The sequence below is a fragment of the Scleropages formosus genome, chromosome 18, assembly GCF_900964775.1.
Source record: "Scleropages formosus chromosome 18, fSclFor1.1, whole genome shotgun sequence".
Taxonomy (NCBI): Eukaryota; Metazoa; Chordata; class Actinopteri; order Osteoglossiformes; family Osteoglossidae; genus Scleropages; species Scleropages formosus.
The window spans coordinates 21,559,233-21,572,692 of record NC_041823.1 but is presented as its reverse complement, the minus strand read 5'-3'; the positions used below and the strand labels follow the sequence as shown (position 1 = coordinate 21,572,692).

The 13,460-nt window shown below is 41.9% G+C and overlaps 2 protein-coding genes across 2 annotated transcripts; both read left to right on the top strand.

Moving 5' to 3' along the window:
* The first annotated feature begins 1,510 nt into the window (after positions 1 to 1,510).
* Positions 1,511 to 4,669, top strand: LOC108922201 (interferon-inducible GTPase 5-like). The gene is made up of 3 exons (XM_029245903.1): positions 1,511 to 1,669; positions 2,636 to 3,574; positions 3,800 to 4,669. The coding sequence occupies exons 2-3, from the start codon at positions 2,651 to 2,653 to the stop codon at positions 4,103 to 4,105; spliced, it is 1,230 nt and encodes a 409-aa protein (XP_029101736.1). The 5' UTR covers positions 1,511 to 1,669; positions 2,636 to 2,650; the 3' UTR covers positions 4,106 to 4,669.
* A 1,159-nt stretch (positions 4,670 to 5,828) lies between these two features.
* On the top strand, positions 5,829 to 12,558 carry LOC108922184 (interferon-inducible GTPase 5-like). Its single transcript, XM_018732159.2, has 4 exons — positions 5,829 to 6,055; positions 6,521 to 6,637; positions 10,470 to 11,035; positions 11,184 to 12,558. The coding sequence occupies exons 3-4, from the start codon at positions 10,477 to 10,479 to the stop codon at positions 11,807 to 11,809; spliced, it is 1,185 nt and encodes a 394-aa protein (XP_018587675.2). The 5' UTR covers positions 5,829 to 6,055; positions 6,521 to 6,637; positions 10,470 to 10,476; the 3' UTR covers positions 11,810 to 12,558.
* Positions 12,559 to 13,460: the final 902 nt, after the last annotated feature.

Below are 13,460 nucleotides of genomic sequence, written 5' to 3'. Positions count from 1 at the left end.
ACCTTGCACACACAAATACACACCCCCTTTCAACTACAAATAGACCCAATCTACCTCTGCAGGACTTTACACATGCACGGCTTCCATGTTTACATTGCGCACTGCACACTTTGTTTCTCTGATTTTTGCACTAATAGTATTTTTTCCATTTTCCAAACCACTTGTCCCATACAGTCCTTACAATTTGTGTTATAGGCTGCTGAGAGGATTCACAGAGTAATAATTTCATTGTATGGTGTAACGAACTGTTTATTGTACACATGACAATAAACTCTTGAATCTTGAATTTTTGTTGAACTGTCCAGGGGCTGAGCCTTTTCCTTTTTTATTTTACTATTTCTCCTGCCATTAAAAACACGTTCACTTGGAACAGAGGACGCTGGGGTACACAAAGAATGCAGTGCTAGTTGATAATGGTGGAGATGAACCGCTTTCTCTGAAGCCCAGTAGTCCAAGGGATCCCCTAATCTGGGGATATTTGGGTTACTTCCTGTAAATATTTGTTCTTATGCTTTGTCATACTTTGAACAAACATGTCTCAGCACTAATGAGTTGTGAGATGTACGTTGCTTTGGAGAAAAGTGTCTGCTAAATGAATAAATGTAAATGTAATGAAGTTTTGCTGAAATACCAGCTGCTGAGAGAGAACTGGACATAAATGTGAATGTCACGCCCACACCTCAACCACAGGCACCTGGCCATAATCAACAGGCCATAAAGAGCACCACTCCACCGCTTCCCAGTTGTGAAGTCTCATTGAGACAACTGTCTTCTCTGTGTTCCTGAAACTTCCACTTGCCTTACCCGACCTGCCCCCTCCAAATCCCTTCCTCGCTCCCAGTCCATCTCCTCACTCCCAAATCCTGTTTCCCATGACCACGACCATTTGCCTTGTCCCTTCAACCACGTCTCCTGATACAATGTTCGCCCCTCGAGTTGAGACCTTTCCCTGCCCCTGACCACTAGATTTACTTCTCCCACTGGAATCCTAAATCACCAAACCCGCACCTAGGTTTGTCTCACGGTGTTTTGAGCCATAAGTGTGACAGTGAATTGAATGTTTTTGTGGACTAACATTTTGTGACATTTTTTTGAGTGCAATGTAAGTAAAGCAGCCATGCCCACAAGTCACCTTAATGCCCAAATAATATGGCATTCACAATAATAAAGATATTGCATTAAATTATTGCACTGTTCCGAGTATGCTTTCTTACAGTGCTGTTGGGGGAAAAGTTTCCCACTGTGAAAGAATACACACACACACACATTTTCAGAACCGCTTGTCCTATACGGGGTCACGGGGAACCGGAGCCTAACCCGGCAACACAGGGCGTAAGGCTGGAGAGAGGGAGGGGACACACCCAGGACGGGACGCCAGTCCGTCGCAAGGCACCCCAAGCGGGACGTGAACCCCAGACCCACCGGAGAGCAGGACTGCGGTCCAACCCACTGCGCCACCGCGCCCCTCTCCTGTGAAAGAATATTAGACCAAAAATACATGTAATGGCGGTCATTCAACTCTAGAGGGACACGTGCCACAGTCCCGTACGAACTGAACAAACTTGGTGGTGATGATTTTGTAACCAGTAAGAACCCGTCCGCTCCGATTGTTTTTCGGTTTAAGTTTCATTCTGTGTTTTGCCCTAGAGGGAAGCGTACATGTTAGAAGGTAAGACAGTCTATGATTTATCGACAAGGTTACTGTTAGTTTAAACTTTCACTAAACGAAGGAGTTGTTTTTTTACACTGGTTAGTTGGACCATTGGAATGTAATGTCACACACGTCTCGTTTCGTTTGTTTTTGCACGATAACTACTTGTTTAGCTTAGACGGTGTGGCGAATATATATTTCTTCATTAGATAGATGTGCCTTTTTTAGTCTAACAAGGATTTATTTTTAGACTGGGGGATCAGCAATGTGACAGCATGATGATGTGTTTGCAGCTTTTGTTTATTATTTTTCATCGACATACGAGCTGCTAATCATGTACCTAAAGTAACATATTAAACACCAATTCAAGCTTCATCTGCCTTGTTTTCATACAAAAATGTTAAGATATCGTAATCGTTGCGTAAAATATTAAGTACGGTATCGTGTAGGTTACTTTCCCGGTTGTCCGGTGTGTTTTCAGGTAAAATAGTTCAACTCAGATGACTTTTTCAGGAGTTTAGCCATGAAAACTTTAAAGAGGACAATATGAAAAGAAGTTCTGTTTATTTAGCTCATGCTTGTCCAGTGTGAGATACAGAGATGTTTAAGTTGTATTTAGCGGATGCCAAGGGGACTTACAATGCCAGACACAGTACACTAAGGTGTTTACAATCATTCATCCCCTATTTATACAGCAGAGGAATGTAACACACACACAGACACAGACAAGGGGCAATGTTACATTCCCCAGTTCATCTGAAACATGTCTTTTCTCTGTGGAACGGAACCCCCTGAAAACCGAGGGGAACCTGCAAACTGCATATACTGAGCAGGATGAAAATCATGTCCAAACACACAGTCCAGGCACTGTGAGACACAAGCACTACCCTCTGAGCTACTGTTCTTTCTGAAACAAGAGTCTTGGTGTGAGTTTCATCTGTTGAAATGCATTCACCCTTATTTTGTTAAACCTACAATTTCCAGGATCCACCTATTGTCATGGCAAAGCTGCAAACAATCAGCGAAGCAGAGATTCAGGAGATAAGCAGCACGGTGAAGTCACGAGTAGTCACAGAAGTGGTGACACAGATTCAGGACATGCTTGGACAGCTGAAGTCCGCCACTCTAGAGATTGCAGTCACAGGAGAGTCTGGCTCAGGGAAGTCCTCCTTCATCAATGCTTTCCGGGGAATGGGAGATGAAGACCCAGAAGCAGCAAGAACTGGTGTCACAGAGACGACCGGGGAGATTATGGCCTATGCCCACCCTACTGTTCCCACTGTTCGACTTTGGGATCTGCCAGGCATTGGAACACCTTCTTTTCAGCCCCAGCATTACTTAGAGGCTGTGCGTCTATACCAGTATGATTTCTTCATCATTGTGACATCTGAGCGATTTAGAGAATGTCATGTGATTCTGGCAAAATATGTGGCGCAAGCAGGGAAAAGGTTCTACTTTGTACGCAACAAAGTTGACAACGATGTAGCAGCAACAGCTCGGCGTAGAGGTGGGGACTCCTCTACTGTTTTGAATCAGATCAGGACCAACTGTGAAGCAGGGCTTAGGCAATGTGGGGTTGACCATCCACGGGTTTTCTTAATCTCAAGCTTTGAGCCACAGTGCTTTGACTTCCCTCAGCTGCAGAAAACACTGGTAAGTGAGCTGGAGGGCCACAAACGCCATATCTTCCTCCTGGCGCTGCCCAATCTCACCTCTGCTGTGCTGAAGAACAAGAGACAGGCACTATCTGGAAGCTTGTGGAGAACAGCCATGGCAGCATGTCTAGGAGCCATGACACCAGGAGGTGCTATGTGCAGTAGTGTCCCTCTGCTTATGGATACATTGCGGTCCTACCAGCAGAACTTTGGCCTAGACACCAATTCCTTGCATCGTCTGGCGGGCCTTACAGGAAAGTCATACGAGGTAACAAGTCATTTGGAAGGTTGATGTGATATTTTTTCTTCTTCCATACTGCAACTCTTAAAGTCTTGTAATGTTTTTCAGGTGTCTCATTTTGACAGTATCTGCCTTCAAATCAAAGTTGGTCTTAGATTTGTATGGTTCCTGTTGAATAATTGTGTCTGTAATTCTGCAGGCTCCAGAACAAAACTTTTGTCCTAAGAAAGGCTTTCCTCCACTGCTTTTCAGGAGTTGCGCAGAGAGGTGCGCTCCACCTCAGGTCAAGAGCTGTCGATGGATGGTGTAGAAAGGATGCTTTCGCAGGCTGCAATGGGTCAGCAGGTTCTGGCTGGGATGTTGGAGAATCGGATCCCAGTTCTTGGCACCGTTGCTTCAGGAGGGGTCTCCTTCATTGCCTCCTACTGTCTTCTGCGATCTGCAATTAATGACCTGAGTGAGGATGCTGAGAGGGTGATGCGCAAAGCCTTGAATGGGTCCGACTTGGAGTATCCAGAATACCAGGAAGATGTTCCAGATCCAGGAGAATTCTACTAGGACTGCTTAAGCTAAAATCAATGTTGATACCTGTCCAAATAAGTTGGGTTTGCTGGAATCTAAATGTGTCCATGTCTAAGTGGAAATATATCTTAATTTAGCCTGTGGGAAAATGGCAGGAGGTATACCAATGCATATTTCACACAAATCAGTGCTATACTATTTGCTACAACTATAGTTAAATGATATGCAGTATATGTATACAAAACATACATGAAAATGACCAAATACATAGCTTTGAATGTGACATGGTTCAAAGTAATGTCTTTGTTTACACTCTATTTTGTCTAAAATATGATAACGTGAACATTCTTTTAGTGAACCAGTTGAGATGCTTCCTAACTGTCACTGAGCACCAGCAAAATGAAATGTTTCAAGTACCTCTACATATTACAAAATGGCAAAGAATTGTCTTCACAGCAAAACAAAATTCCTTATGCAGCACAGCTGCCTTAAGCAGTAAGATGGTTAAAATTCACAGCTGATGACAATCAGACGAAACGTTCCTTCAGGTGTGTGTGAAACTGAAGAAAAAACAAAAGCATTCTTTGTTGATACATAGCATATTTCATTTATTCATTATAGTTATCGGGGGGGGGTGTGGTGGCGCAGCAGGTTTGACTGGGTCCTGCTCTCCGGTCGGTCTGGGGTTTGAGTCACACTTGGGGTGCCTTGCAACGGACTAGCGTCCCATCCTGGGTGTGTCCCCTCCTCCTCCAGCCTTACTCCCTGTGTGTTGCCAGGTTAGGCTCTGGCTCACTGCAATCCCACTTGGGACAAGCAGTTTCAGCCAATGTGTGTGTGTGTGTGTGTGTGAGTGTATAATTATACTTCACATGTGTGCAAGAGTTTACGTTAATTTTTAATTCACTTTAAGATAATTTATATCTGCCATGATAACATGTTTTTCACATTTGAATTCATAGCAGTTGCAAAGCTTGTTTGACTGAGCATTATTTCTGCTTGAAAAACTAAAATAAAGTCCTGGAAAACTTGTATTGTGCTATAGCAAATCACATGTCTCTTTTTTGCTCCTTATTTAGTTTTTCAGTGTGAAAGTATGAAGTTTATACCTGAAAGGGTTCTAAGAAAACACTTAATTTTGACTATCTCTTCAGATAAGACATTACTAAACTCTTATTTGCAGTGTGATCATGGGTTATTTCTTTCAGCGCAAATGTTCATGCTGTTGAGATCATCCAAATGAGGTCAAGGTCATGAGGGGCCTGAACACTTTAAACACCTCTTTGTATGAATGCACATATGTCCAGATGTCATACAAAGTACAAATTTACACATTATATTTGTTCACTTTTTATAAGTTCTTGCAGGAAGAAATTTAAAATTACAAAAGCCTCGCATCTGCTTGTATCAAAACACTATCATTATAAGCTTGTCCAAATCAGGGTCTCCTTGGTACAGAGCCTATCCCGAAAGCATCAGGCAAAAAGGCTAGTCCTGTCCACCAAAAGAAATCAAACTATGTACCTATCGGTTAAATGTTTAAACTGAATGCAGTTCGTTGTAGTATCTCATTGTCTGGAAACGTTAAGTAAAAAAAATCGGATACGGCATACATAATCATGACGAATTAATTGCCAGAAAATAAAATAAAAGGCTGAAGAGTAACGAAATGGCGCGATCGGAAGTAGAGCATCCTCAGTTAGTTTCGTTTTACTGGAAAGTGTAGGGTTTACAAAACTTGTTCTTAGTTGTTCGAGTAACGCCTACTAGAAGACTATTGGTGATGTAGTACGATGAAAGAACTAAACGAAGACTCCCTTTCACTGAAGTGAACACATGGCATAACGCGTAATAATTTCAGTTAGAATTCAGTCTCCCCTCTGATTTGCGGGAACCAAATCCTACCAGTAAATCGAAAAAGAAATCGACTCATTCGTTTTAGTCTCCGCTCTGACCTCCATCTTAAATAATCTACGTGCCTATTTGGTGAGTTATAATAGAAGGTATACCTTTGCTCTGTCGGGTTCTTTTTTGTTACTTCACTTGTTATTCTTAATTTAGTTACAGACAGAGTATGTATGTCTGCAGCATACCTTCAGCAAAACATATTGAACAATGAAATGTGTATTTACAATTAGTAATCATCGAAATGTCATTAAACACCCAAATTATAAAACTTTTAGAAAAGCTAAATTAAAGTTATAAGCGTTTAACTTGACTTTAGCTTATATTCCCTTTGTCTCCGCTGTGTTCTACTACAGGCGATTTACGGTTAGCATGTCTCTAACGGCCCACGAACAATATTGAAACAAGCACGAAATGGGTGGTGTTTTAAATGTAAATTGTTACGTATTTCTTAGATGATCTGAATCCTTCATACTCATGAAACAGATAATGTGCGCGGTACGATGATTTAACTCTTTGAAAACTTTTTTTCCCCGGGCTGCCAAGCGTGATACCGAGAGACGACAGCACTGAAGTAAAAACTGAAAGCAGTTATATTCGTGTACAGTGACAGTCAGCGGTCGGCTCCTGCCCTCAATCCAGGCGTCTACATTGAGTGTTTTGGTGAGTTCATGAAACGCCGCGCTTTGCTCAGTTTCAATTCTTTTTCCTACTTTGGCTTCTCTCTAAAATAATCATAGTCACGTAATCCGAAATCATATGATACTGTCACTGTGGCGCCCAGCGCTCTGGGTTTGGATGGGGCGAAGGAGGACGCAGAGGAAGGGTTCATTGTGGACGTTTATTTGAACACCGGAACACAGAGAAATAAAGCTCTCCGTCCGAGGACCCCGTTTCCTCAAAAACCTGCACTTCAAACCAGCTTTCCCAGCCTGCTTAGCGCCCCCAGACTCTCTTCTCTTTTTTTCTCCCACTCCCTGGCAGCCGCAATCACCCCCCCCCCCCCCCCCCCCCCCATATTCCCTACGTCACCCAAATCCAACCAATTACAATAAAAAAGTGTAAGAGATATGCTGCAAGTCCAATAATTGCATATTTAGTTACTGGTAACAGTAACTGGAATTATAATGGACCCAGTGTCTTTCAAAGCAAGTGTGAGAGAAAAGGCAGCAATTTCTGAATCCTGCATGTGTTCACAAAACTTATTTGAATGACACTCCTGTCCAGGAAGCTTTTTTTTGACTCCCAAAACTTCTTTGCAGTTGTAGTAGCAGACAAGAGCCTTTCTAAGTTTCCTCACCATTTTTCCTGAGTCTACATGCCATGCCATGGCGTAGAGGTATGTAGCGTCCGGACGGGAATCCGACACGGACGAAACGTAGAATGACCTCACGTGCAGGGTGATGTTAAAAGTGCACTGTGCGTATTGTAAGACACTCGGTGGAAGTGAAACAGGAAACACACGGTGTTTGAACTACGGCGAACAGTGAAACTTCACTCTGTGAGTATGACCGTAACCCTGAGACGTGACGAAATACCGGACTGGAACACTGGACCAGGACTGGAGAACAAGAGGCAGGAAGTGACAGGACGGGCACTCGGGAGTGGAACATGAACAGCTAGGAGACAGACTGAGGGAACAAGAGACTACTAATCCCCGGGAACCACTGACTAAGAATCCGCAATCGGTTCTGCTCCGCTGGCACCTTTTATACCTCCGTGTCCTATGAGACTGTGAGCTGATACGTGGCTGTTCCCTAGCGGCACTGAGTGGCGCCGCCTCTGACTGGGAGGGGCAGTAACCCCGTGGGACGTGACATAAGAACAATGAATTTTCTTGGGATTTCCTTTTATTTCATTACACTTAGTTTTTCTCCTCTTTATTTTTAACGCAACAACAGGTAACGCAGCATTGTTTTATACTGTATGCCCTGGGTTCGAATTCTGGCTAGTGCTGCAAAATTTTAATAAAACACTTACTTGAATTGCTCCTGTAAAAATGCAGAACAGTCTCAATAGGTACAATATTATGTGTAGCTTGTCATTGTTGCCATTTATTTCCTCAAACAGTTCAAAGGCATGTATTATAGGTGAACTGGTGCCTCTAGATTGCCCCTTGCATGCAAGTGGAAGAGCATACATTGCTCTAGAGTACAGTTGAGTGATTGACTGTGGGGAATATATCCATCAGTGCTAGTCACCTTGGATGAAAATGCGCATGTGTGCGCGCGTGCACACACGCACTATCTGATCCACTTGTCCCATACGGGGGTCACAGGGAGCCAGAGCCTAACCCGGCAACACAGAGCAGGAGGGGGTGCCAGTCTGTCGCAATGCACCCCAAGCGGGATTCAAACCCCAGACCCACCGGAGAGCAGGACCCAGTCCAACCCACTGTGCCACCGCACCTCCTGGATGAAAATGTGTCAACTAAATACTATGGCAGTATTTATTTTAAGTTACTTTGAAAGAAAAGTATAATAAATGTAAATACAGTCATCAAATGATCAGATACATTCATTTGGGTTAGGATATGAATTCTACTATACAAGGAGATTCTTTTAATACCCCTGCTTCAATTTACAAGGTATTTCCTATGAAAAAACTTGGATATTGTACCCCTTCTTGCAGCTACAAGCAGAGTCCCCAGTCCACCTGAAGTATGTATTCAGCCTGTTGGAGGAGTTCAGCTCTAGATGGAGAGAGTTTGCATGTTTTACCCCATGTTTGTATCTCCACCCATGCACAGAATGCAGCACTAGCACTTACAAACCACTTCTGTCCCTGCCTTGCCTTAGAAACCATGACAACAGACACCAAAAGGGTTTGACTGGCTGGCACTTCTACAATCACCCAGACATTTTAATGCTAATTGTTCATATTTTACATGTATTTATTTAACAGATGCTTCTCTTTAAAGTGACTTCCAATGAACTCTATGTAGTGTTATCAGCCCACACACCATATTCACCAAGGTGACTTACATTGCTAGATACACTACTTACACTGGGTCACTCATCCATATATGAATGGAACACACTCTCTCTGTCACTCACACACTATGGGTGAACCTGAACAGCATGTCTTTGGACTGTGGGAGGAAACCAGACCACCCGGAAGAAACCCACACAGTCACAGGGAGGACATGCAAATTCTACATAGCAGGGATCGAACCCATGTTCTCTCACTCCACCCAGGTGCTGTGAGATAGCAGCGCTGCTCACTGTGCCACCCAGCATAAATACCTTTTAGTTTTGGGTTTTAGGAATGCATTAACTTTTAGTTTACAATTGTAATTAAGTCTTCAAGTCATGAGGATTCCTATTATAAAGGGTTTCTCATGAATGTATTGTCTTTTTAAGGTGGGCAGAAACTGTATACAGTGGTGTGAGCAGGCCTAAGATTAATGAATTGCGTCACAAATGTCTTAATACTATGTTAGGTCAGCTGGTGACTTTCAAGATGTCAGAAAGTGCTTTCAGAAATTGTCACGCCCTCCACTTCCACACAACAGAGAACACCTGCGGCCAGTCACGAGATGCAAGGATAAAAGGGAGGTCGAGACGTGGCAGGATGTGGAACCTCAGTTCAGCCTGTCTGGCTCCGTGCTAGTGGCCCGCTTGCCCTCGGCATCTCTGTGACCCACATTCTGCCTTTCGGCTTACGTCTCTGGATTCTCTCCGTTTGCGCCTCGGGGACCCTTGCCCGTTTTCCTGGATAATGAGTTTGGATTTCCCCTGTATAAAACACTGCGATTGGGTCCAGCTTCCCTATTCCTGGTGAGAAGCATGACAGGAATTACTTACATCAAAGTAGCGTTTTGGACACATTTATTATTTTTTTTGTGTTTTTGCTTCAAAAAAAAAAAAAAACAGCAAAACAAGTAAATGTAAATTAAGATTTTTCAAAGAAATCATTTTGTTTCCATGACATTGATTTTAAAGTTATGTGAATGTCTAAAATCCATTGGAAATGGAAGCTATACAGCTGCTGGAGTATTGTCATCATGAAAACAGTTCATATACCAAGAGTTTGTAAAGCAGGGGGTCCTTTTACTGTTTGATTGTGGAAAAAAGATGCATTCTGGACTTCATGGGCATGCCCAAAAAACTATTCATAATAAAAACTATGAATTTTTACTACACAATCACATTTACAGTGACATGCATATCAGATGTACAGTTAAAATGTGCATATTACAAGCATTTAATACCAATAATTTGATGTGATGGACTCTTGTAATTTCAACTATAAAAGCAAACAAAATGATCATATAACAGGGAAATGATGAGTAATTTATATACGCCCTGTGTTACCGGGTAGGCTCCGGTTCCCCGTGACCCCGTATGGGACAAGCGGTTCTGAAAATGTGTGTGTGTGTGTAAATATATATTTCTATGGACCTATTACTAAAAAGAATTTTCAAAAACATTCAGAGTAGTATGGCATTGTATAACTAACAATTTGTTGAATTATTTTTATTTTCTGTTATTAGGTTAATTATGGATGACTATGTGGTAATTGAGGATGAAGAAGTGAAAGAGATTAGAGAGGCACTGGAAGAAAGTAATTTGGCTTCAGCAGCTGAAAAGATTCAAAATTACTTTAACCAGTTGGACCACGTTACACTTAATGTTGCTGTCACTGGAGAGTCAGGATCTGGCAAGTCCACCTTTGTCAATGCCTTCCGAGGCGTGGGGGATGATGAAACCGATTCGGCCCCCACTGGTGTAGTGGAGACTACAATGGAGCCAAAGTGTTATCCCCATCCCAAGTATCCAAATGTTCAAGTGTGGGACTTACCTGGAATTGGAACACCGAATTTCAGGGCAGACGAATACCTTCAGAAAGTTGGATTTGAACGCTATGATTTCTTCATCATCATTGCATCAGAACGTTTCAAAGTCAGTAATGTGGAACTGGCCAGAGAGATCCAGAAAATGAAGAAGAGGTTCTACTTTGTCCGTTCCAAAATTGATGACAACATACGTGCAGAAAAAAGAAAGAAGAACTTTGACCAAGACACAACACTGAATCAGATTCGAGAGGACTGCATTAAAGGTACAAATGATAATTTAATGTAAAACCAAAGTAACATAAATATAGAATTCTTGAGTTTTAGCAAACTATAGACAAAGGCATTTAAAATTCTGTTTGTATCTCAGTTGTTGAGTGTTGTATACATGTGTGCTTTCCTAATCTCTTCAAGGTCTTCAGACAAATGGTGTGGAATCTCCAGTTGTCTTCCTGATTTCCAGCTTTGACCTGGGTTACTATGACTTCCCTTTGCTGGAAGAGACTATGGAGAGAGAGCTCCCCAAGCACAAGAGGAATATTCTGCTACTATCCTTGCCCAATCTGACGCTGGAAATCAACAATAAGAAGAAGGAGGCCCTGCAGGCTGACATATGGAAGATGGCTCTACTATCAGGTGCAGTGGCCACAGTGCCCATACCTGGGTTATCAGTGGCAGTAGATGTCACTATTTTGGTGAAGGAGATTACCAGGTATTATCAGGCTTTTAGCCTGGATGATGAATCGTTGCAGAACCTCTCAGCCAGAACAGAGGTCCCTTTGGAAGAACTGAAAGCAGTTTGCAAATCTCCCCTGAATAAGGAGATATCAGCTGATGTGATTATTAAGCTGTTGACCAAGGCAGCTGGGGCTAGTTTAATGGTTATTGAATACTGGGTGAGTACCATTCCAGTTCTGGGATCCATGGCTGCAGGAGGAATCTCATATGCTACCACATACCAAATGCTTAAGAGCTGCCTGAATGAGCTGGCTGATGACTCTCAAAATGTGTTAATGCGGGCTTTGCAGTCTGAAGTATAAAATACTACTAGCTGTTCCATAATTATTTTCTGTTTGTTGTAAAAGAATCTTTTCTATACACAAGTTCTTACTAAGTTGTCAGTAATCAATCTAATTAACATACTTATGTAAATCATTATATAATAATAATATACTAGCCAGAGTTCAATTAAATTGTTTGTTTATTTTTATGGAGTGCTCTTGTGAAACAGTGACAGAGCACTCATCAAAGGCATAAGACAGTTGTCCATTCATTAAATTTCTATAGTAATCATGCAATTATTAAAGCTGTAAATAAGCCTACTGGCCACTGAGGAAAGAAACAAAGAACTTCTATCCAAAAAGCAAGGGACAAAAAAAATGCTTCTGGAAGTCAAAGTGCCAGTACCTGCCCACACCTTCTTGGCATTGTTGATTAAAATAGACTTCTAAGTCAATTTACACCTGTTTATTCCATTGTAACTCAGTGCTAAAAACTTGATGTCCCAGTTCACATAAGCAGGTCTCTTCCACTGTGGCAGGCAGTCAACAGCTTTAGCATTCCTGACAATAACTGGAAGACGATTCCAAAGTTCAGACACTATATAGCTAAAGACACAACCTCCTACTAAAATCTTATTGATCACGGGTACTTTAAGGTAACCCGCATCCAATGAATAAAGACAACATCTTATTAAGGGAAGCTGGGGCAATGCTATTTTCTGCATTATAGGCCCAAAGTAAGGTTTTATAATCAACTCTAAACTGGAGTAGCTTAGTAGCACTCCGGTGGGTCTGGGGTTCGAGTCCCGCTTGGGGTGCCTTGCAATGGACTGGCGTCCCGTCCTGGGTGTGTCCCCTCCTCCTCTGGCCTTACGCCCTGTGTTGCCGGGTTAGGCTCCGGTTCCCCGTGACCCCGTATGGGACAAGGGGTTCAGGGAAAAAAAATATCTGATTTAAAGAAAGGAAAGAAAAGTCACATTTTCAAAGTAAGCAATGAATGTTTTTTCTGCGTCTCAATGTGCAAAGGATTCGGATCTCCTGCAGAATTCATGGTCTAATTTTTATTATTTGGATAATATGTGATAGAATTCAGTAATTTTTTGTACAAAATACACTTTGTGTATGCTGTCTTAAACGCAGTGTATATGTGGCATATATTGAGGCAACAATCCCCTAGAACATCTTGTGAAAATAGTGTTGCTTGAAAGTATATGAACCCCATGTCCCTTAGTTTTAACACGAAAAGGTTATTTAATGAGAAGCAGTCTTTCCCCTCTGAAATAATATAAAAACAAAATAGTGCAGGTGCAAAAATAAGTGAACTCCAAGTTGCACTAGCTAGGCCAAGTAGGTAAGTAAAATCAGGTGTGTAAATCAATCATTTATTCATTTCAAGTTTATTTTAAGATTGATTTTATGTTTTATATTTACATTTTATTCCAGAATAATGGCCATCCCTAAAGGGTTATATAGTTTCAAGCAGTACGGTATATATTGTTTTTCATACAATGGCATTTTTTCACTCTGTCATTTTAAGTCATAACAGGTATTTTATTCACAACCTAACATGTTTTACTCTGCAAAGCAGGTAGACCCTATGCTTCTTCCGTCACTAAAGAAACTACTGCATATTCTTCCTGCTTCCTGTGACATTCACAATCTCGGTGAATCACATTATGGTAAACCTACC